The 24684-nt window shown below is 33.1% G+C and overlaps 1 protein-coding gene across 1 annotated transcript in view; it reads right to left on the bottom strand.

Annotated features, from left to right (window-relative positions):
• Positions 1 to 9340: 9340 nt before the first annotated feature.
• Smp_175980 (hypothetical protein) overlaps positions 9341 to 24684 on the bottom strand; it is a gene marked incomplete at both ends in the record, with an annotated part of 36772 nt that continues 21428 nt past the window's right edge. Inside the window, 5 exon segments of the mRNA XM_018792884.1 lie at positions 9341 to 9634; positions 11875 to 12089; positions 15339 to 15479; positions 16559 to 16691; positions 17794 to 18079. Of these exon segments, the coding sequence (XP_018644028.1) occupies positions 9341 to 9634; positions 11875 to 12089; positions 15339 to 15479; positions 16559 to 16691; positions 17794 to 18079 (1069 nt within the window).

Genomic DNA, 24684 nt, shown 5'->3' with positions numbered 1-24684 from the left:
AGTATAAACAATGTCTATTTGTAAGTTGTCATATTTAATGTCAGTTTCTTCTTTGTCTATCTTACTAAAATGTTATCAATCAGAATAAATAATCATAATATTTGATAGTGAGCGAATAAACTAAATAAATAAATTCAATTTATCAGAAGGGGGTTTTGTGGAGATTTTTGATAATTTTATATAGTTGAGATCATGAGTCAATTGAAGCTAGATCACACTGCTGAGGAGTCCCACAATAGGACGAAACGGCCGTCAAGCAGTGCTTCCAGGTTTTCCATGGTGGTCTAGCTTCAACTGGCTTATGATCTCAACTATACAAAATTCAATTTAGTCATTCATATTCATCATATTAGATTAGCAATAAACTAATGTCAGAACATTTTTATTGTCTTAGTTTCCTTTCATTTCATATATTTCAAATCAACAACCAACAATGATGTATCATAAAAGTTCGATTAAAATAAACATTAAAAAAATTTTCTCTTCTGTTTCTGAGTATTTGATGTTTATTATCAGGATAATGATCGTCATGTTAATGAATGAAAAAAATGTCATTCAACCGATCTTTTCTTCTCTATGTAGAACATAAAATGTAATAAAGCCTGTTTCTATGCCTTCTATTAATAGAGACTTTATTCAGAATTTTTAAGACAAATAAGATATTCACTTGGTGTTGTTTACTTGTATCTTTCCATTGTTATTTAGGACTGAAATTGATCAATCTCTTGTCGGCATATATGCATCCTGTGCGAACTGCCTCCATATTACCTGATGTCACAACGGGAAGATACAAGGAAACAACATTAAGTTAATTTAAACTTCACCCTACTGCACAAGCAGGTGGCTATCAGGACTCAGTAGCTAAGTGGGTAACGTGATGGCGTTTGAAGAGAACGGTACTGGTTCAGAGTCTCAGAGTGAACATCAACTCTGAGATTCAGGTACATCTAGTTGACGAGTCTCGAATATGACGAAACGCACGTCCTGGATTCCACTGCTAGCCACTATCCATTTTTGCTCAAATAAGATATTATTTCAATATCTGAGATACAATTTCAGTAAACAACTTATCATATACAATGTAAAATAAATTATAATGCATTAACCTAAACACGTTCAATGTCGTTTCTTAAAGTATATATCTTACTATATATGATATTAAGTTGTACTAAAATTAATAATAGGTGTTTTTTCTTTAAGAGATTTCAGTCATTTATACTTAGTGCTTGGTTGGAGACAAAAACGTGTCAATATATACATTCATATGTAATAAAGTTATACACTTAGCTGCTGATTTTCACTTAATGCTTGCTATTTAAGTGATATTTGGTCCTGATGACGTCTTCAGCCTCTAGAGCTGGTTCATACTAAAATGGTCAATATCTTTTGTCTCTTTGTAATGTTTTATTAATAATGTCGATCAATAAAACTAAAGATGAAAGTTTTGCTACTTCAGGTACAACTAGAAGCATAAGCACTTATCCATTGAATAATATTGCACGGTTGGAAAGGAGCAAAATCTAGGAGAAATACTAGCGCAACTAGTATATATACGTCTTACTGAATGATTCTACGTAATAAAAATGTTTTTAAGCCACAACTATCTACTGTGAGCATATATATACTTAAATGGCTAGCAATGGAATCTAGGACACACGTATCATTTTGTTTGGAACTCGTCAGCTGGATAAACTGATCATCAAGGCTTTCACTTCTAGCCATTATTTAACTTGTGAGATAATTACAATACCGAGGCAATCCACTCAGGCTGAACATATACCAAAGGCAATTAATTAAACTTCAATGATTATCACTAGTAATCTTTACAAACAAGATCAAGTGCACTTATATTTGAAAGTAATTCGAAAAATTTCCACTATTCCTAGATAAATTTAGTGAACGGTACACAGGCGTTATATTGGATTGTAAACGTGAAGTAGATCAAGGCGAAATCATATGAGTAAAATTATTATGCTGTCACACCTAATAATCTGATTATCGTATGTATGTTGTTACTGTTCATACTATACACAAGGAAAGTTCACTATATAGCATTAAAAATCTATTAATACCTACAATGACGATAATAATGACAATGATGGTAATAGCTATTATTCATTTTTGTATTGGTTGTTTAAATCTTTCCATTGATGTTTGGGACTGCAATTGACCAGTCTTTTCTTGGCACACAAGTATCCTGTTCGGAATGCCATGATATCGCTTTAAGTCACAAGCATTGTAAACAAAGATATATAGTGGCTAGCAGTAGAATCCAGGAGAAGAATTTCGTTCTATTCGCTAATCGTCAGCCTGATATACCTGCATCCCAAAGTCGGTATCCACTACGATACTCCAGCTGACGAGTCCCAAATAGGACAAAACACGCTTCCTAGATTTCACTGCTAGTCAATATTCATCTTTGCTTACAATAACTATTATAATAAATTGCAAAAAACTTTAAAACAATCGGTCTATTGAATAATATTTGCAAACATATGTTGTAGTTTATAATCCTTTTTTTTATAAACACTTAAAATAAATTTTAGTCATAATAATTAAAAAAAATGGAACTGCCTGGTAGGTTTTTCTAAAAAAACGATGTAAATTGAAGTTTCCAAGTGAATAATTTAATTAATCGAAGAGGGAGAAAATTAATTTTATTGAAAAAAAAAATAATAAGATAGAGTTTCTCTAATTGATTCTATACCAGTTTGTATAAGTGTGTATTAGAGAAATTCATTTTCTTTCGTTTCAAATATTATACACACCAAAGTTTATTTTGGATTAATGTGTCTAGTTTTAAATCGGTAGGGAAACGTATTATAAGACCTTAGTCTTAAGGAATTCGAATATCTCATTATATCAAAATGGGGGTTAATGGATATTGTAGTAATTTTTATTAGTTGAATTCATGAGTCGATTAAAGCTAGACCATCATGGAAAACCTGGAAGCACTAGACGTTCGTTTCGTCCTAATATGGAACTCTTCAGTAGTGCTTATCCAGGATTTCGCACATGGGATCGTTCTGTTATCCAGTACTACTCATGAGTGATCAAACCAAGGACATTCTGATCTCCGAGAGATACAGCTAGACCAATGATTCAGAATATAATGATTTACATCCCAAAATAAGGACAACCTGTGAAAAAACCGGATTATCATTATGCTCTTCTTATGACTACTTCACTTGTGAAATGACACAACTCCATTACTCATGAATTCTCACTAAGATTTCGAGAATTCCTCTTGAAGCAAGTTGTTTGTAAGCAAATGATTAACCATGAGTAATACACAAGGATTTTATTTCTATGGTGTAAGCTATGATAACTAAAATTTACATCTCACATTGTAGTAGTACCCATACCGCTAGCCTCATTCATTGTAAATATCCTTTAACTCATTAAAAATGTAATCTGAACGTCAAAATTTAAACCTTCTGAAGTGTGACATGCTCTATAAGCTGTCTAGTAGAAACTCATTGGTTACACCATGGAAGAGTCTGATAAACTCTAATGTATTACAAATTCTATTATTATTATCATTATTAGCTTTATTCAGTATTATATTTTCGGTACAATATAGAATTCTCAGCACAAAGTATTTCAGCGAGTTTCCGTTTCTTATTTCTTGATCGATCCTTACGATTATATTGTATGATCGCCAGGTAGATATTAAAATTTCATAAGTCGACATCTGAACAATATTCACTCTATTCAATGGATATTGGCAGCCATCACAGTGTCTCCGATTGTACATTTTTGTAACTTGTGCAGTGAAAGGTCGTAAACTTTTCACACAAGCATCTGAATAGATTATGCAATTAATTGACATAATGATCTGTTAAAACCAACAAGGAAACAAATGACTTGTTGAACTATCTAGATTGCAGGGAAAAGTATCCCAGATATTCAGGCAGGCCGCCCGGTTAACAATTTCGAATATAGTGCTGACGAGTACTCAATTTTGAAACACTTACTATTCTTATCAATCCAAATAAATTTTGAGTTAAATCAATAAAATAAGAAATATATAATGTAAAAAACTGTTAGCATGGCAAATGGATTATATTTAGAATATTTACAATTCTTTAAGCATTTAACATTGCCTAATAATCACGTAAGAAATTCTGCTAAAAATGTATGGAATCATTAAAGCTAACATTTAACCCAAATTGCTAATTGATCTCATTGTTAATTGCTTTTTTAAAAATGGTATTGCATATGTATTCAATCAAACTCTTACTGTATCAGATAAGTTTTCAGCTTAAAACTGATTTTAAATTGTTTTCTAAAACATTACAGAAATAAGACCTAATGCTCAAAAACTCTAAGATTAAAAATGCTTCTTCTTGACAAGTATACTAAAAGTATTACAATTATATACTTTAATACAAAGTATAGGGTGTTTTGAATCAGTATAGTTATTCACAAATTTGTTAATAAACATTAAGGATTTGGTTAAGGAGGAATCTGTAAGTTTTTCTAATAATTGAAGAGATGAAATTTATTTTCCGAAGATGATTACAGCTGAAATGTTTAGACTGTATACTACCAATTCGTTCATCTTTAGTTTAGAACAATACTTCTTCATACACCAGTCAAAGAAAGATAATTATTCTTTACAATATTATACCCCGTTTTCTAACGGACATGTACTCAAATAAGTACATGCACTATAAAAGAGAAAACTCACTTATTTCCAAACTCTGAGTTAAAAAAAATTATCTAATACTTTCATATACAGTCATAGATTACTTAGCAATCTTACGATATACTATAGATATCTCCAGAAGTGTTCAATTCTACAATAATTCACTTAATTCATTAGTAATTATAAGATTTAAACTAGATCTTCTTATTCTTACTCCATAGTACTGGAATAAGCTTTCCTTACTTTCCTTAGTAATGGAGCATAGGCCGCCGACCACCATTCTTCAACCCACTCTGTCATGGGCCTTCTTTTCTAGTTCTATCTAACTTTTGTTCATTCTTCTCATGTCTGTCTCCATTTCTCGGTGTAATGTGTTCTTTGGTCTTCCTCTTCTCCTTTGACCTTCAGGATTCCATGTGAGGGCTTGTCTTGTGACTCAGTTGAGTGATTTCCTCAAAGTGTGTGCTATCCACTTTCAGCGCTTATTCCTGATTCCTTCCCCTAATTGAATCTGGTTTTTTCTCTCCCATAGTAGGTTGTTACTGATAGTGTCTGGCCAACGGATCCGAAGTATCTTGCGTAGACAACTGTTAATAAACACTTGTATCTTCTGGATGGTGGCCTTCGTTGTTCTCCAGGTTTCCGTCTCGTACAGTAGAACTGTCTTGACATTTGTATTGAAAATTCTGATCTTGATGTTGGTTGACAATTGTTTTGAGTTCCAGATGTTCTTTAGTTGTAAATATGCTGCTCTTGCTTTGCCGATCCGCGTCTTCACATATGCATCAGATAGACTTTCCTGTTTCTTAGTGTCTTTTCTGTTTCATATTATTAGATGAACTCTTTCGATTTTTGATTTGATTTGTTTCATTTAAAATTAACATCTTTCTTGATCATCTTATTCAACAAGACATAATCGGTAACCATTTTATTCAAATTGATTGATTTGTAAATATTTAAGGCACTAGAGACTAATCAGATACTATGAACGTTAATACATCTTTTCATATATTTTCATTCATCTTTATTTTGAATTATTGAGAATGAACGGGTAAAAGTTATTTTTCTTTTTTGCTTGGTTGTATTACCTGTGAAATTCAAAAGTTTTTCTTTCTATCAATTCCGAAAATGAATTGTGATCACTATATTAATAGATTGGGCCTTGTTGTTTATGCTAAATAGTGTCGATCTCAAGTGTAATATTTCACAAAGCTGGTTAATCAATGCAACATCAACTCGCCAGCTTCTTTTAATTCATAGTAAACAGAGTACTGGATATGTGTTAATGAATTTTAAGATTATTAGAAATATCGAGATACAAGTCATTCTGACAGTAATCCAACTACTGTTTTGAGTATATCATACGACCATTAGTTTATGAATTTTGAGTGCTTGAAACTCAGCAATCAGAATCATCTTAGTGTGTTACGTTTGACTTACTGATTTTTAGAATTGGCTTTACTCCTAGGCTTAATCAAATCAGAACAGGCTAAATAAAGTGGGAACCTAAAGCTTTAGTTAATACTTCAAAAACTGTTTTTAAGCTTAATTTGTATTTACGCCATTTAATATATTTGCCATACGTCGACAAATTCCAAATGGCTCTTCCAAACCTTTGGAAGCACTGAACAGCCATTTCACTCTAGTATGGAACTCCTTAAGAGTGCGCATCCACGATCCCGCATGCGGGACTCAAACCCAGGATCTTCGTTCTCATGCACGAACACTAAATCTCTAGTACACTAAGTCGAGATCCAACGGTGTTAACATCTGACTTCAACTGACCCATGATAGTGTCATGCGACCATTTTCCATTGTCTTTTATGAGTAACTGCTTCAAACCCGATATAGTTGAGCTTCACTTGTCATGACTTTACACTGGAACTCCGAGAATTCCCTCAGTAAACTAGTCACTAGTGAGCACATGATAATTATTAGTCTAGATTTGTAGATTGTTGAAATTTATTGTGTTGTAATTTATGTTTTCTGTCGGTGAATAAAGGTCATCTTCTTTCCACTGATTGATATCATTTCATAATTGACTGATTCGCTTCACAATATATCTAATTAATCAATGATGTAGAAGCTAATCATCCGGATAGCTATCATATCGCCCCATATACGCATTATATACGATGAATAACCACTTGTTATCATTTATTCAGGTATATTTTCTAACTGATATAGCATTCATTTTGTGTTTCGATTTAAGCTATTATTTACACATAATTATTGTTTTTACATATTCACTTGCCCTGAAGTTATCATTAGCAAATAGAAAGCATGAATTAAATTGTTTTATTAATATTATCCAATAAATTTTGTTAGAATTATTTGCCTCAAAGATCATAAAATTACGAGCAAGAAAATGATTTCACTGTTTAATGCTTCGATTTTACTTTAAAGACAGATATTTCTGTTCCATTTCAATAGTAATGATATGGGTACAAGAAATAATGGTAATGGTAATAGTATACATCCGCTGATAAAATATTTCTTCGTTTCAGCTAAGTTATGTTGAACTTTACCGATTTCAAATGTAATTTACAGCTGAATATAGACATTTATTTACATTTTCTATCCTAATTATTTGTAAATGAAACGATCATTAGTTTCTGATATATCTTATCAAATTTGTTTTACGGTTCAATGTTTTGTTTCATGTATATATTCTTATTTTATACACATCTGTGTACCCCTACCGTTGCTGCTACCTTGACGTGGTGGTCGGACTTGCCTATCGTGATGAACCAATCGAGCTATACTGGCTGGAACAATCGTTCCTCAAGGTCCGAAGGCGAAGTCGTACTGCTGGCTGTACAGAGGTGGGGCAGAAGTAAGGTGTTTCCTTCAGACAACCAGCATGACAGCGATGCTGCCTTCCCACAAGGAGGTGTGGGGTTAGAAAAGGTCGATCCTAAATATGCATACCTCGCCTTATCCCACGGATATCCGTCACCGGCGGTAAGGTCCCAACAAGTACGGAGCTAACACAAAAATTACTCACAAAATGGTTGTGTGTGACCGACCTCACGCAGTTGTGCCTTGGGCACTGCAGTCACGCTCTCAGATCATTAAGACCACTTCTAATCCGATTTCTTTTTCAGGTACCTCTAGAAGAACCCTTCCATGGTGTGGGCAACCGGGAAGTGATAACTGCCCTCATACTTCTAACAGCACTCAAAATCACTGACTGACATCTGTGTACGTTGGTATGTACACGTATTTAAGTAGGTGCTCGATAAAGATATTTTTCTGAGATATTAAACTTATTAATTGAATTCACAAGATTAGGAAGGACTAAAGTTTTATTACGTAAGAACTTCATATTATGTGATAATAACAGAAAGAGAGCTATGAACAGAAATCATCAAAATATATTTCTGGAAGGGGGAAATGCAAACTAACTTACTAAACTAATTCAGATACATCCACTCATTAGAATTACCACTTTAATATTTTTATAACAACTGATAAACTTAATAAATACCTTTTTTATATATAGTTGAAATCATGAGTCAATTGAAGCAACACCACCATGGAAAACCTGGATGCACTGGACGGCCGATTCATCCTATTTTGGGACTCCTCAGCAATGAGCATCCACGAGATTCGAACCCAGGACCTACAAATCTCGCGCGCGAGCACTTAACCGATAGACCAGGTCTGTTGGGATATATCAACTCACTGATGACATTAGTGAAATGGTTGCTGAAACTTCGTGGATTGGTTGAAGTTAGACATTTACACCGTTGGATGCCGGCCAGCTCAGTGGTCTATCGATTAAGTGCTCTGGCGCGAGAATGGTAGGTCCTGGGTTCGAATCTCGCGAGTGCGGGATTGTGGACGCGCACTGCTGAGGAGTCCCACAATAGGACGAAACGGCCGTCCAGTGTTTTCAGGTTTTTCATGGTTATCTAGCTTCAATGAACTTATGATTTCAACGATATATAAAAAATTACTAAAAATCTCCACAAACAACCCTCTAATAAATATCTGTTCAATATATATTATATAACTCAATTACAAATACTGATCAAGATATATTTATATATATAAATGAATTTTATAATACTACATAACTATTACTATTATCTATATGTTACCATGCAAACAATAATCAAACTTTAAAATGAATTTAATAAAGGGAATAAATGAGTGAATAGATCTTGTAATGAAATCATTAATTGGATTATTAAAATTAAATATGTTTCTATGAAAGAGAATGTCATTACGAAATCATGAAACTGTACAATTTAAAAAAAAACTGAAAAAAAAAGAATTCTATAGAGTAATATGTTTTGCTTGTTTCGTTTGTTTGTTTTTCAAAGAAATCAATTGTACCGCTATGTTTTAAATTTTATTGATCAAAAAGAAAAAAAAGAAAAAAACCAGGAAAAACCAGAAAAAAAAACAGAAAAAAAACTAGAAATTTATATTTAAAATAAATTTGTAAATTACAAATTAAAAGTTTTTTTCTGTTTTTTTTTTGGTTTTTGCATCTTCAACTAATATCTACTTTATATTATTATTTGTAAAAATCAGTTGTGAGTGAAATCTTTTCTTCTTCTTCTTCTTGTTTTTTTTTATTTTTTTAATGAAAAAAAAACAAAAAATACATTCACTCAGAAACAGAAAAGAAAAGAGGTAAATGTAAACAATGAAATATTCAAGTTCTGTTTAACTGACTTATAATTTTGTATTACGTACAGTATTCAATTGTGATTGTTTACTATTATTATTATTATTATCGTTATTATTATTATTATTATTTATTTTTTGATTTGATTTTTGTATTTTTTCATCCAATACATTAGTTAATTGAGCAGAATTAGATTTAGGTGAATGTTTAGGATTAGTACGTTCTATTAATACTTGTGAAGATTGTATATCTTGACGTAATAAATATGGTGCAGTAAGTGGCATTAATATAGCACCTAATGGAGCTGTGATTAGAATTGAAATAGCAGCTAATGTAACAACCTAGAAAAGAATAAGAAGAAAAATAATAATCATAAATATAGTATAGTATCGGTTGATATGTTAAGACCACATACCTTATTCCAGCTTCTGGACAAGTCAATTTACCTATCCATCATGAGTAACGTTTTAACCACGTTAATTACTCACTTATTATCCCCGACTACTTTTTATATGAGCGTAGGTGTGTGTACACTTTTATCGTATTCATCACATGTCTGTAACTTATTCTTGTCTGACTACAAATATTGATTGACGCTTGGTTAAAGTGGGTTTGGCTTACTCGCCATCTCCAATGTGTATCATTTTTTGCTTCGCCCGCTGATATTTGCTCATGTGCTTATAGCTTTCTGGCCTGTGTCATTTGTCAATAAAACTCTTTGCCTTCTGATTTTATGCACCGTTAAGATTGGAATTATGACGGTTATCAAGGTGAACGATTAACGAACCCTGGCACTACAATAGCACAAATTATTGTTATATTTTTCCTAGATTTACAGTGTAATACTTATAGTTCAGATGATTTAATAAACCTATATTGCGTAATCTATATATGTAAACATATAAATGATGGAACTCATATATAAAATACATGACAATACTGTAATATGTCAGAGTCAACCAATAATCCAGAATTCGGTTAAGTATATATCAATGAAAATTGTCACACTACATAATCATGGAAATATGAAATTAAGAAGATGGATATTGAAGTAGTAGAAACATTATTCATACTAAAAAACATTTGACAAAATGAATATAATTCTAGAAGAGAGATGGATTCATAGAATAAAAGTTATAAAAAAATTTTTGGAAATGAGAATCCAGCAGTAGACAAAGAATGAATGGATCTGTAACATTGTGATCGATTTTAAGTTATATTACCAAATATTTCCAATCATTATTCATGATAACGGCATGGAATCCAGGTGGATAGTTTGCATCTTGTGATATGGACCAAAATAATAGTCAATAAGTACGAAGACTGATTTCACCTATTAGTTTCGTCCATTAATCTAACTTCCAATCTACCGCCACTCCAACCAACATTGAGCGCCAAATCAAGTAGTGTTGAGACTTAAAATATACCTGTTTCAAACATTTCTATAGATGAAAATTCATTACTTAGTCGATCTGCCATACTTTTCAAGTACCATACACTAAAACTCTCCGTTGCTCACTCTATCATTATACAATACATAAACATTGCTTCCGAGCGATTTATAATTAAATACTAGAAACCTACTAATTTCCTTTATTTTGAAAGTAATCCTGGGTTTTGCACACATGCTGGGCTCTCTTTTCTAGGAGTTACAAAGTATACAAGAATGATTCACTCATAGTACTTTTATGTAATAAAGTGTTTATCAGTTACTGTAAAATAAACTATTAGAAAATGTTTATTTCCATTTTGTAAATTTTAATGTATCCATACTGTGGTACTGTTGGAGCTTTTAAATAGTATAGCTCAAACAGAGATCAACTACTCATCCAAAAATTTTCGTAACTAACTAATATTTCAAATCATTTTACTAAAGTGGATAATTTTTACACTAATCCAACATTATAACAATTGAACTATTTCAAAAACCGTTAAATGAAAGGTCATTTTGGGGGCTTGAGGTGTCAAAAGATATATATACTTCTTCCATTTCTTCGTACAATTAGGCAATTTAAATATAATTAGAAAGATTAGTAAATTTCGATAAATACAATGTTATTGATTTTATTTCACTAGATCATGAAGATTTAGTATGAGGATTTGGTAACGTGGAGTGAAAAAAAATAGGCAGTCAGTTCTACTCTTCTTTATCCAGTGAAACGAACAGTCAAATTAGAAGCAAATTACACACGAGTACCATAATCCATATCATGAACTGATCATAGATTACTGTTGAAATCCAAAAAACACTGAACTGTTGTTTCAACGTAGCATAGGACTATCCAACAATACACAATCCCGACCATGGAGATGGATCAAAGTCAGGACCTGCAGATCTGGCAGCTAGCAGCTAACCTCTAGACCACTGAGCAAGTATCCACTGATTTACATTTATGACGTTATAGAAACTAGCAATATTTGTCCCACATACCACATAATTAAACTTCATTAGTCACTACTTCTCATTTGAACTCCTGGAATTACTTTTACAACTTAGCATTACTGAAAACACGTTTAATATTATTTACATAAGAATATTGTTTTACAACAATAGAAGGGTTTGAAGCAAATCAACACTCACCTGTTCCCCCCAACCAATTATTTGTGCATTTGAATTTAATTGTCTAGCTGTATCCAATGCAACTGGTCCAACAGCTGCTTGTACGGTAGCTTTTGGTAACCACGCGAATGATATGAACAAACGTTCACGCATATTTAACTTTGACGGTAAAACAGCCACCATTGTTGCTAATAAACGAGCGACTAGAGCAAGTAAGAATGCACCGATTCCACGTCCTAATATTTGATAAAACAAGAAAAATACATGCAATTTTAAGTCGACACATTACGTAATAGGTAAATTTTGAAACTAACTATGAGGTCAAAGTAATTCTTACTTTAATTAAATCATGATGAATTTCATCCGTTTAGCAGCTTATCTTCAAACTATATATACTAATGAAATGATTTTATTTAAAAATAAAGTTATTTTGTGTAAGCATATGAGTTGTTGAGAAAAAGAACGAATATATCCCCCTGCAGGTCACTTCAATGTCAATAATTTTGTTTAAAAATGCTTTATTTTACAGATAAATAATAACCAATGACAAGACTAGTCAGGATTTCAAATGTTAATTATATTATCGAACTCCAGCTGAAAAATAGGCACGTATTACTTACTAAACTACAATGAAAATATGAATAAATATTAGAAAATAATAAATATTACATTTTTTGATTAAGATCATGGACCGATTGATGTTAGACCACCATTGAAAACTTGGAGGCAGTGAACGGCCATTTCGTCATGTTGTGGAACTCCTCAGTAGCGCTCATCAACGATCTCGCATTCAGGATTCGAACCCAAGACCCTTGGTCTCTCGCGTGAAAACTTAAACTCCAGACCACTGAAGCCGATATCCAACGGTGTTAATGTCTAACCTCAACCGATTCCGGAGGTTAAGCGTTCGCCTACGAGACCGAATGCTCTAGGTTCGAATCCCACCAGCGGGGTTGTAGATGTGCACTGCTAAGGAGTCCCACAATAGGACGGAACGGCCGTCCAGTGCTTTCAGGTTTTCAATTGTGGTCTAACATCGCTCAGTTCATGTTCTCAATCGAAAACTTAATAATCTCCACAACCCAATATTGATAAATTTTACATTCTTGAGTTTCATTATTTAATGATTTTAATCGTTTAGTTCCATAGTTCATAGCTTTAAAAATTTTGATTCTCTAAAACGGAAACGAAAATATCATTTATATAAACTATCTACGGATTTAAACTTCTATTTTTTTCTGTACACTTCAAGTGATACAACTAAATTTATTTTTAAAAAGGATTTGCGTTGATACTATTATAACTATTATTAGTAGTATTATTAGCGTTTTCCTGTGGTTCGATAGAACATCAATCATATCTGATATTAATTATACCTTCTTCAGTAATTTATCGAAAACTAAAGTAATTTTTTTGATATTGTTAGACCTTAGTTTAGATTTGCTTTTCTACAGAGTTTTCACAATGAAATATATATCAGTAAACTATTTGATAATCCAAAGGTTATAATCAATTAGATTATTAGTTATATATAAGGTGAATAGATGATATTCGATACTGTTAACCTTAAAAATTAAACTATTTTCATTATTAGAAGAGGGTTTTATGGAAATTTTAGTAATCGATATTTGAATAATGTACATTCTTTTCGATTCATATTACCAGCAACCATGATGTCTTTGACTGAAAGTTTTTGCAATTTGTACAGCAGAAGGTTGGATCTCGGATCAGTGGTCTAAAGTTTAGGCATTCGTGCACGAGACCAATAGGTCCTGGGTCCGAATCCTGCGGGCAAGATCGTGGATGCTCACTGCTGAGGAGTTCCATACTAAAACTGAACAGCTGTCCAGGGCTTCCAGGTTTTCCATGGTGGTCTAGCTTCAACTGACTACTGATTTCAACTATGAAGAATAGGATGTCACTCTTATATTTTTTTTATTTGTAATAAAAGATTTAGAATCATTTATTTTCATTGCTAACTTCTTATATATTACAAATTGTAAACAAGAAATCTACAACTTCTTATAAGCTGATGATAAATAAATAAACCTCCATATCATTAAAATTGAATATTAACTTAAAATAATAGAATGTTTCTATTATCTTGAAAAATATTGGGTTGTTTTTCAAAGTAGCTATGATAGTAAACTTTATGAAACTCTCACGATTGATTGATCACTGGGTGGTGATCAATGTCATGCGTGTCAAGTCCTTCTTAGTGCTGATCGAATGCTATTGATCAAGTTGCAATGCGGCCACTCGTCTAGGTGGCTCAACACTGCGTGCACTATATATTGAGATAAGATGGTGGTTAGAGGTGGTCAACAGGAAAACCTGGACGCTGGTTTCGTGCTACTTGGCACTCGTCAGTAAGGTGTACCTGTAATCTTGAAGGAACTGATGCTCCCTGACGGATTCGATCCCGTGTCACTCAGCTTCACAGTCAGAGACGTTACCACTGAGCTATTCGGGCAGCGATCGACCTCCTGTAGGACTGAGATGCAATCATGAACATGATCGATCACTGGATGATCACCAATTGATTGATTCATCATTTTATAAAACTTTCTTAGATTCATTACTAGTCTTGACAATACGTATGAAATTAGTGATAAACATAAAGTTGACAAAAAAAGGGAAGTTACTGAAGTGTGGTTTAACTGTTGTGACTCAACATTTCTATTTTTTTGTATTCGTTTTAAGTATATTATAATAAACATCAGATTACCATGGTATTGTTTATTTGAATCTTCCCATTGATTTTTAGGACTGTAATTGATCAGTCTCTTATTGGCATATATGAATACTGTACGTATTGCCTCGATATAGCCTTAATTCACGAGCATCAACTCTGAGATGCAGGTACATCCAGCTGACGAGTCCCAAATAGGACGAAACGCGCGTCCTGGATTCCACTGCTAGCCACTATCCATCTTTGCTTATAAACATCAAATTAGTTTACATATTTGTTGTATTTTAAATGACTACTGAACGAAACATTGCGAAATTTACCTGATATGGAGTGTCAATAATAAGTAGCTTAATGTAAAGGTCAATCGATGACAATTAGAAGTGGCATAATGGTCAAGCGCAGTTTTCTTAAGGTCACTGGTTTAACTTCCTAAGGATTAGAGTGTTATATATATGAAGGTGCATTTGTGCATTTTATTCGGTAGTCCAATACACTTTCTCACTCACTCTTGTGTTTTTGCTAAAGTAGTTAGTTGGGGTGTTAGTGTATAGCACACTGTGTATAAATATCAGATTTAGGACACTGTACGTCGCAACATTATCTACATCGAAAAATACAGACGAATTATCTTCAGTATCATTATAGAGTATGTTTTAAGGATCCAAACCCTTACATTATACTTAAACAGGACAACTAAAATCATCAAGAATCTATCTCTAATAAATACGTACATTTTAATAAAATTACTTTTATTCGAAATACATAATAACAATAATATACGTAAGAAAGTTACCAGTTGAACCACCAGGCATATGTAGTATGTCTACTTCTGATCCTATCAAAGAGAACAGAATAGGCTGAACAAACCACCATGTGACTGCCATAGTTCTTCTCATCGAATTCAGACAAGCCAATCCACGTTCAACAGGTGTAGCTGGGACAACAACATCGCTGAGAGGTTTTTCTTGATGATTTGAACCATCAAAATTGTTATCATCATGATCATCATCTGGCCTTTCTGTTTCGTTAGATGAGCATTCATCATTTTCTTCAACTTCTTCAACTTTTTCAACTGGCTGATTGTTGTAAAATGGTGAGTACTGATCCGGAAACGGTGCGACTAATTAAAAAAAATGGTAAGGTAAAATCTTTAATCACCACAGAAATTAGATTTAGGTGAGTTCAAGAATAAAACACGATTTAATAAAGTACTTTATATGATATAAAATAAATTAGTATTAGTTATTATAAACATTACAACGATAATTTGCCAATATGATATCAACTTACGAATTCTGCGCCTCGACCTGTTCATATGACGTAAAGCGTTTGCATTAGATGGACTCCTTCCTCGGCGAAATTGTTGAGGCACGGAAAATGATTCCAGTTCATAGTGAGCAGTGGGTTCAGGTAGACTGAATCTTCGAGATCCTTTTGGTTTTTGAAAAGTGATTGTCGATGTTTGCTGAGTCTGTTGCTGGTAACTATTCTGTTGAGGTTGTTTGACCAAAGATCCCTCTACTTGTTTCTCATTACCGGTAGCTGCTACTGCAACTGCTAAAGATGGAAGATCTCCTCGTTTTCTGTCACCATCAGATGCGAGGCGATTACGGAGACTGCTGCGGTTACTATGTTCACCCGATGAATGCTGGCCATACTGCTGACGCAAAATTGAGCAATAGTAGGGATGAAATTCAACCAATGATTCAAGTATGTTTGGGTTGTTCAGATCTTTCTGATACTTCGTCATATTTTCGGAGTCAATATCCTCATCAGAATGCTTATATTTTTCGTCGATAGATTCAAGCTTCGAAGGGATTGTCGTAAAATTTTCTTGAGAGTCTTCATTAGTAAGGACAGAATCTCTTGACGAAGACACATTATGTTTATCTGTTTGCGGTTTTGCTAGATAGTTTGAATTTTCATAGTGTGAGTTTTGTGGATTATTTGATAATGATTCCGTTGGTATACTTGGTGACTGAGTTAAACGCCATGGAAATCCGCGCCGCCAACCAGTTGCCACGATAAAAGCTAAAGTTAAACAAGACAATGCACCCCCACCTGGCAAATGTATTGCGACCGAGCCGATTAGCCCAGTTATTGCAAAACACACCAGAAGTATACCTCGAATGAAATGGGAATGCTCCTGAAATATATAAAAAAAGACAGGTCATTAGTCAACATGAAACTTTTTCTCTGTTACTGATGTGCATTCGTGACAAACCATCGACTCAACCTGGGCTCGTCGGAAAAGTAATTATAGAGTCAGATCTATTCAAAAATATATATTATTTAAGCTATTCAGAAAAAATAATAATAAAAACAACATTTCCAAGTCCCACACACATTTCATTGTATTCAGCTTTTCTTGGCAAGTAATAAATAATCACCTTATATTTATTGATGAAACTATTTCAAAAGCTAGGCTATCAGTTTAACATTAATTATATTTAGGTGGTCAGTAAGCTTTGTGTCTTCCAAATAAATTCATTCTCTAGCCAATTACAGTATACTCATAAATGTTTGTCATAAATGACACTCTAATAGATATTTATCTACAAGCTTAGACTTTGTAAATGTAGAAGATTATTACATCGCTGAGGATATTTTTATTTGCTCCTAATCACGGTAAGTCTTTGATTACTCTTTATCAAAAATTGTACATAATCAAAGGGAATAGTTACGATTGTATTCTCATTATTTTAGAAATATCAAGTGAATAATTAACTAATAGCTGTTTACTGTTTACCATCAAATCTCTAGTTCGTCTACTGCTTCTTACATGTATTTATTCAAATACATATGACTTCTACCTGGAAATTCAGCTTTTTTCTTTGGTTATCGATTGTAATACCTCCAAATATATTTAAAGGCATTACAAAGCATTGTTTTTAAAAGTCAGACCTTTTAATTAATTAGGTTTTTCTTACACCAAATCGCTTGAATTTCCAATGTTTTTATGTATTTTCACTTACCTGAAAGTTTTAAAGCTGATAAATCATTTGATAGTGATTTGATAACAGGCAATTCTACATACTTAAATATCTGTGACCAACCTATGAATTCTAACATCATGTTTCACAAGTAAAGTACCAAGCTCAAAATAATAAAGCCATAATCTAAATTTTCAACTTTGGTTTTGATTATATGTTTACAGTAGTCTCAGTCATTCATTTCCACAAAAAGAATCAATACTGTTACAAAATCAACTGTAAAAGTTGCAATTTACATAACTGATGAATACTTACGAGTTTTGGTGGAGGAAAGAAAAGTAATAATATTCCCACTGCTGCTCCAAATGAAGCACCTATAATTGCTTCGAGTGGTCCCCAAAATAATGTATTTACTAAACTTTTTTCTGTGGATAAAGCTACACCGAGAGCAACACCAAATCCAGTAATCGCAACAACATCATCTAAACTGGAAGCAGCAACAACAAGAGTAGGTATACCTTCAGCTACACCCCACCCAGTAACTTCTAAGCGCATCATATTTGGCACTATCACAGCTGGTGATACAGCTGCACAAACGAATCTATATTTATAATAAATGACAAGTAAAATAAATTGTTATTTATTTTGAAAAAATAGTCTAATTCGCCTTTTAAAAAATTATGTTGCATAACATAATTAGGTGAATGTCTGATGAACTCACAGAAGGTTGAGACTATAATTTATGGAAGAAACAATGCGATTTGAGGTAGCAGGTTTTGGATTTTAGCGCGAAATTCATTCATCTATACGGTAAAAATTGCTATTTTGGCATTATAGCTGATGTTAATTTGTGAAAACTCTAATTACCAACCCTAACTTCTAACTGAATTTCTTAGTCCTATTTCCTCAAACAAATTTATAAAGCTCCTATGACTCTAGTAAGTGGCTGAATTTTAAGATCGCTGAAAGGTCGTGCATAAATTATAGTCTCACCCCCTTGAGAATACAAACTCAATAATCTCAAGAATTTTAAAAGTTTGGTAGGTGGTTATATTCTGATTAAACCATTTCCAAGGATACTAAAGGTTCATTGTATTAATTTATATACAGAAACAAGAAGTTTTACCAAAAGATATACTGACTGGTTAAGGTATAAGTTTTTCACTAACAGTAATGAGATACTCCATAAACATAGTAATAAGATCACATTTAACTGAATAATTATCTATTTACTATTATGTAAACCAAACAAATTTGTCGGCAATGAAAATTTTTCCTTCATTGAATTCATTTTCAAAAACTGCTTAATCGTTTTTATGTAAGATCACTAATGTGATGGAAAAGTTTAAATGATTGTCATTCATCCATTCAGTCCCCTCTGGGAAAAAAGTAAATTCCAAGATCTCGTTCCTAGGCATACTACTTGCAAGGAGAAGTGTTTGGACTATGAATAGGTTTATTCATAGTAAATCTACGTAGAATGGGAATATGATGAATTTTTATTGCTTTAGCCTTATGAACAGAAAAAGTCTCATTTATTTCTCCGCCTGATCCATCATAAAAATAAGCACAGAAAATAGAATAGAAGAGGAACTTCTGTCTCTAGAAGCTAGCTTTTTATTGATAGTGGTTATCGTTTGATGTTCACTGAAATAAATTTGAAGCAGTAGTCTTTTACAAATCAGGAAAATACAGGAGAATATATATCATATTCTGGGATTTGAGGGAAACATCGAGGACAAAATTCTATGGAGTCAAATAACTAAAGTATTACTGAAAAAAATTTGTGCGACTTTATTGTAGGTGTTCTACACTAGCACCCCACTCAAGGACATTTGAGTAAAGAGCACTTACTTCGTTTGACTGACAAGAGACATGTTTACTTGTTCCGTAAAGGTTGTTTATAAAGGAACATCTCATAATATATCCCCTTCCAGATGAGTGAACGACCACGGATAATCATAAAATGTGCTCTCGAAAATACAGTTAACCATGGTCATGCAGTATTGGACTCCAGATTTAGTATCATTAATAAGTCTGAATCAAATCTTCGGAAAAAGGTTTGGACACATCTCTTCCGTATCGCAGAACTATTGCTAATAAGCAATACAGAGCCACATTCATGTGTACAAAACCAGCTTGTCAGATCTAAGCAAAGACGGATAGTGGCTAGCAGTGGAATCCAGGACGTGCGTTAAATGCTATTTGGGACTCGTCAGCTGGATGTAACAGCATCCTAGAGTTAATGTCCATTCAGGGACTCGAACCCAGTACCGTTCACTCTAAACGCCATAATGATGTCTACTTAGCTACTGAGTCCTGATAGCCACTAGCTTTTGCAATAGGGTGAATTTTCAATTCATTTTTGTATTTTATGTATGATCTATTTATTTGTTATATGCTAGTTTCCTCCATATTTCTATATTTTCTGTTATATTTTATTTATCATATAGCAACTCAAATACAATTGAGTTTGTTTACACCTAATCTGGCTAAGCCCTTTTGTTAACTTATTTAATGGACAGTCATTCATACAATAACAACCTATCTATACCATTGTACTTTTATTATATACGCTTGAACATTGCTTACTGCCTACGCATGTATTCATTCCGCTAGCATTATTATTAATCGCTTAATTGATCCGATGACTCATGCTTTTCCACTTATATATATATGTACATCTTAATCCTGTTTACTGCTTGCTTGCTCTCTGCTCTACTCTACGCTGTACCGTATTGTACACGCTTACTCACTCATTCGGCTCTCACGCTCGCTCGCCCGTTTTACGGCACAGCTCTTTCATGCTTGCTTAACGTGCCTGTAATATTGGATACCTGTGTGTGGTTCAATAATAAACGCGATCAGCCCTTCGTATTCGCCTTCTGATTTATACACCATTAGGACGTTAACGAGTAACGGTTATCAAGACGAATAATATACGAAGTTAAGGATAATATCGAATATCGACCACCACAATCAATACCACTTCTATCTTAAAATCACATATTTTCTTAACCGTCTTAATTTATTTTACATCTGAATATATTCCGTTACCATCCATCCATTCTATTTATTCTGTTATTATTACAATTATCACTATAGTTATTATCTGATCACCGTTAATCAACTTCTAGTAGCATATTAAGTGATCTTCATTAACCAACTTTAAAAGTTTCATCCAAATCATTCATCATATAAATTCAACTTAGTATTGTTTGTTTGAATCTTCCCATTGATGTTTAGGACTGCAACTGGTCAGTCTCTAATTGGCATGTGTGCATACTGTGCGTATCACCTCGATATAGCCTAAATTCACAAGCATGGTAAGCAAAGATGGATAGTGGCTAGCAGTGTAATCCAGTTTGACAAGCGTTTCGTCCTATTTGGGACTCTTCAGCTGGATGTACCTGCATCTCAGAGTTGATGTTCACTCTGGAACTTGAACCAAGTACCTTTCGCTTCAAACGCCATCGCGTTATCCACTCGGCCGTTGAGTCCTAATAGCCACATGCTCGTGCAATGGGGTGAAGTTTAAATTCAACTTAGTATAGTTTGTTGATCATATAGTTTTATCTTTGATATTTTATCTCTCACATATCTTATATTACATAATCAGTCCAATATTTCACTCATTTATTGATTATCTATTTTACTCATCATTATAAATTTTATTCCGTGAGTTTTACTCATTAAAGGCATCGATACTAACCCATAACAACTATTCGTCACATTAGTTATCTTATGATAATATATAACCTTATAGTATTTTTGAGATAAGGTCCTTGAAAAATTAAAAAAAATTTCTCACTACATAATTAATTAACTTTCTTTTCATTATTTCATTATAAATGTGTAACTAGTTAATCAAAATTGTTTATGAATTTTTAGATTATATGAAGGTGATAATTAGTTTTAATTGATTTTGTCAATAAAATCAATTTATTATTACATTTTAATAATTGAGATCTTGAGTCAATCGAAGCTAGATCACCATGGAAAACCTGGAAGCACTGGATGGCTGTTTCGTCCTATTGTGGGACTCGTCAACAGTGCGCATCCACAATCCTGTCTCACGAGATTCGGACCTAGGACCTATCAGTTTTGCGCGCGAACACTTATACTCTAGACCACTGAGCCAGCATCCAACAGTGCTAATGTCTAGCTTTAACTAATCCATGAAATCGAGCGACATTTCCACCATTGTCTTCAGTGAGCTACTATTTCACAACAGACCTGGTCGAACTCCACTGGCCACTTCTGCTCACTAGAATTCCAGGAAATATCTCTTGAAGCCAGTCACTATTAAGCATACGTTGATTAATATCAGAAGGGGTTTACGACTCATGATCTCAAGTATTAAAATTACTATAACCTCCACAAAAACCGCCTTCTGTTATTATTAGTTATTATATTTCTCTAAAAAAATTAAATAAAAACTAAAAAAAACAGAAGACTTACATAACCAGTGGTAGATGGCCACATTGGATGTAATTTATTGACAATATTAAATATACATGTTAAAGTGAACTAATACATCAATCATTAGAATTTATTCTATTACACTATTTTGATTTTATCTTCATTCAGAAGAAAAGTTTTAATTGGCTAAATTATCTATTTTATTATCATATTGTTGAATGATAAACTGGAAGGTATATAGATGTATCTATTATGCATATTAACAGAAATAGGTAATAAAAATGGCTTTTTTCTTTCTTTCCTTCTTTACTGATTCCAATGTAAAGCAGTTGTAAATAATGCTATAAAAATAAAGATGGAGGTGGATTCCACTGCTAGCCACTGTCCATCTTTGCTTATAATCCTTGTGAATTAAGGCTATATCGAAGCAATACGCTCAGTATGCACATATGCCAATGAGAGACTGATCAATTGCAGTCATAAAAATCAAGTAGAAGATTCGAATAAACAAACAATACCAAGTGAAGTCAAAGATGGAAGTGGTTTTGAACAAATCAATAAGTGACTTTATAAATACCAAATGCTAAAATATTTGTTAAGGAAAGATATTTTAAAATAGTTGAATAAGCTATAAAACATGATATGAAAATTCAATGATGTTAAATGAGACTTTTTGATAAAATGACATTAGAAAATGAACAATACTAAATCAGATAATCAGAAGTGGTTTTGTGGAGATTTCAGTATTTTCATAGTTGGAATCATGAGTCGATTGAAGCTAGACCAACATGGAAAACCTGGAAGCACTGGACGACCGTTCCGTCCTATTGTAGGACTCCTCAACAGTGCGCATCCACTATCCCACCTCACGAGCTTCAAACACAAGACCTATCAGCCTCGCGCGCGAGATTGATAATAATCATATGCTCACTAGTGACTGGCTTCAAGAGGTATTTTTTGGAGTTCTAGGGAAGAGCAGTGACTAGTGGAGTTTAACCAGGTCTGTTGTGAAATAGTAACTCACTGAAGACAATGGTGGACAGTTACCCAATTTCGTGGATTGGTTGAAGTTAAACATTACCACCGTTGGATGTCGGCTTAGTGGTCTAGAATCCAAGTGCACGCGCGCAAGACTGGTAGGTTTTGGGTTCGAACCTTGAGAGGCGGGATCGTCTATACACACTGCTGAGGAGTTCCACAATAGGACGAAACAGGTTGTCTAGTGCATTCAGGTGTTCCATGGTGATCTAGCTTCAATTGACTCATGATTTCAATTTAGTTTAATTCATTTTTATACTGGTTATTTAAATCTTCCCACTAACTTTTACAACTGTAATTGATCAGTCTCTTATTGACATATGTACATTCGAATGGGACGAAACACGCGCATTTGGTTCCAATCTCGGAATGAACATCAACTCTGGGATAAAGGTGCATCTAGCTGACGAGCCCCAAACTGGGTGAAACGAGCATTAGGTCATTTAACTACTTTTAACCAGTCTTTGATTTGTTATAGATGTATGTATACATATAGAGAGAGACATGGAGAGTTGCTGAAATCATTTCCAATATTTCTTTTTTTGTTATATAATACTTAAATCATATTCATCTCTTATATAATGACTTAGAATACATTTACAAATCTTTATTATTAAAGGAAATAAATAAATGACAAAAAAATTGGTACATTTTCTAATGAATTTTTCCCTGTAGGTGGTTAAATATTTATTCAAAGATATGGCATTTTTAAAATGATAGCAAATCTACATTATGTTCAGTTGAAGGAAGTAAATTTGCATAAACCGATACATTAGAATGTTACGTGGGTGTATTATATATGAAGTCCCACACTAATCACTATATATATATACATACATTTCAGTCATTCCTAAAGTTGTGATTATAACTGTAATATAATATACCTCATGCTTCACTACACATTAAGATTACCTAAGAAGTTTATTTATAAATAATTTAAAACAACCTACATTGCGTTTAATCAATATTGAATAGATCTTAACTCTATGGTTCATGTGATATATCTCTGTTAGTTGAAGGATACCTTTTTTATTATAATTTAAACCTAATTTACTTTCTGAAATTCTAATTTTCACCTTCTCTCTTCATAATAAAACTTGAAGAATCGCACTGCTGAGGAGTCCCACAATAGGACGAAACGGCCGGCCAGTGCTTCCAAGTTTTCCATGGTAGTCTAGCTTCAATTGATTCACGATATATAATCTATTTATTATTAAAGATGAATGAATTTCAGTTCAAATCATCTCTTCAACATACTTATCTTCGTTTTTATCTTAATAAATATATTGGAACAGTTTATGGAAATATCTGACTTTTCATGCTAATTTTGCTGATTATCCATTAATTTTCTGTCATAACTTTGAATATCTCTCATATAAAATCCCATGGTCTATTTTACTATTAGTGGAAAGTCTTTTACAAATCAAAGCATAAAATTCAATTTAAAACATACTAGGGGAAAAATTCCTTTTGTTAAAAAAGAAAATCAAATGATAGATGGTGAGAGAGAAGACTGTAAATCAGTAACATAATAGAGTTAATATTGTAGTGAATAAGAACACGGGTAGGGACAATCGAATATATTTGAGCACAAAATTACAGAATATCTCATTAAAATCTGACAACCATACAGTAAACAGTTATTTTACAAACTATCAATTAATTGTCTAAATCTTGACCGTTTCTTCTGCAAATATTAGTCCATCTTCTCGGATTTCATTGGTCATGTATTTTCATACCAATTTC

Source organism: Schistosoma mansoni, assembly GCF_000237925.1.
Source record: "Schistosoma mansoni, WGS project CABG00000000 data, chromosome 1 unplaced supercontig 0153, strain Puerto Rico, whole genome shotgun sequence".
NCBI classification, from domain to species: Eukaryota; Metazoa; Platyhelminthes; class Trematoda; order Strigeidida; family Schistosomatidae; genus Schistosoma; species Schistosoma mansoni.
Note: the sequence above shows the minus strand (reverse complement) of the source record. Positions and strands in the feature narration are given on the sequence as shown.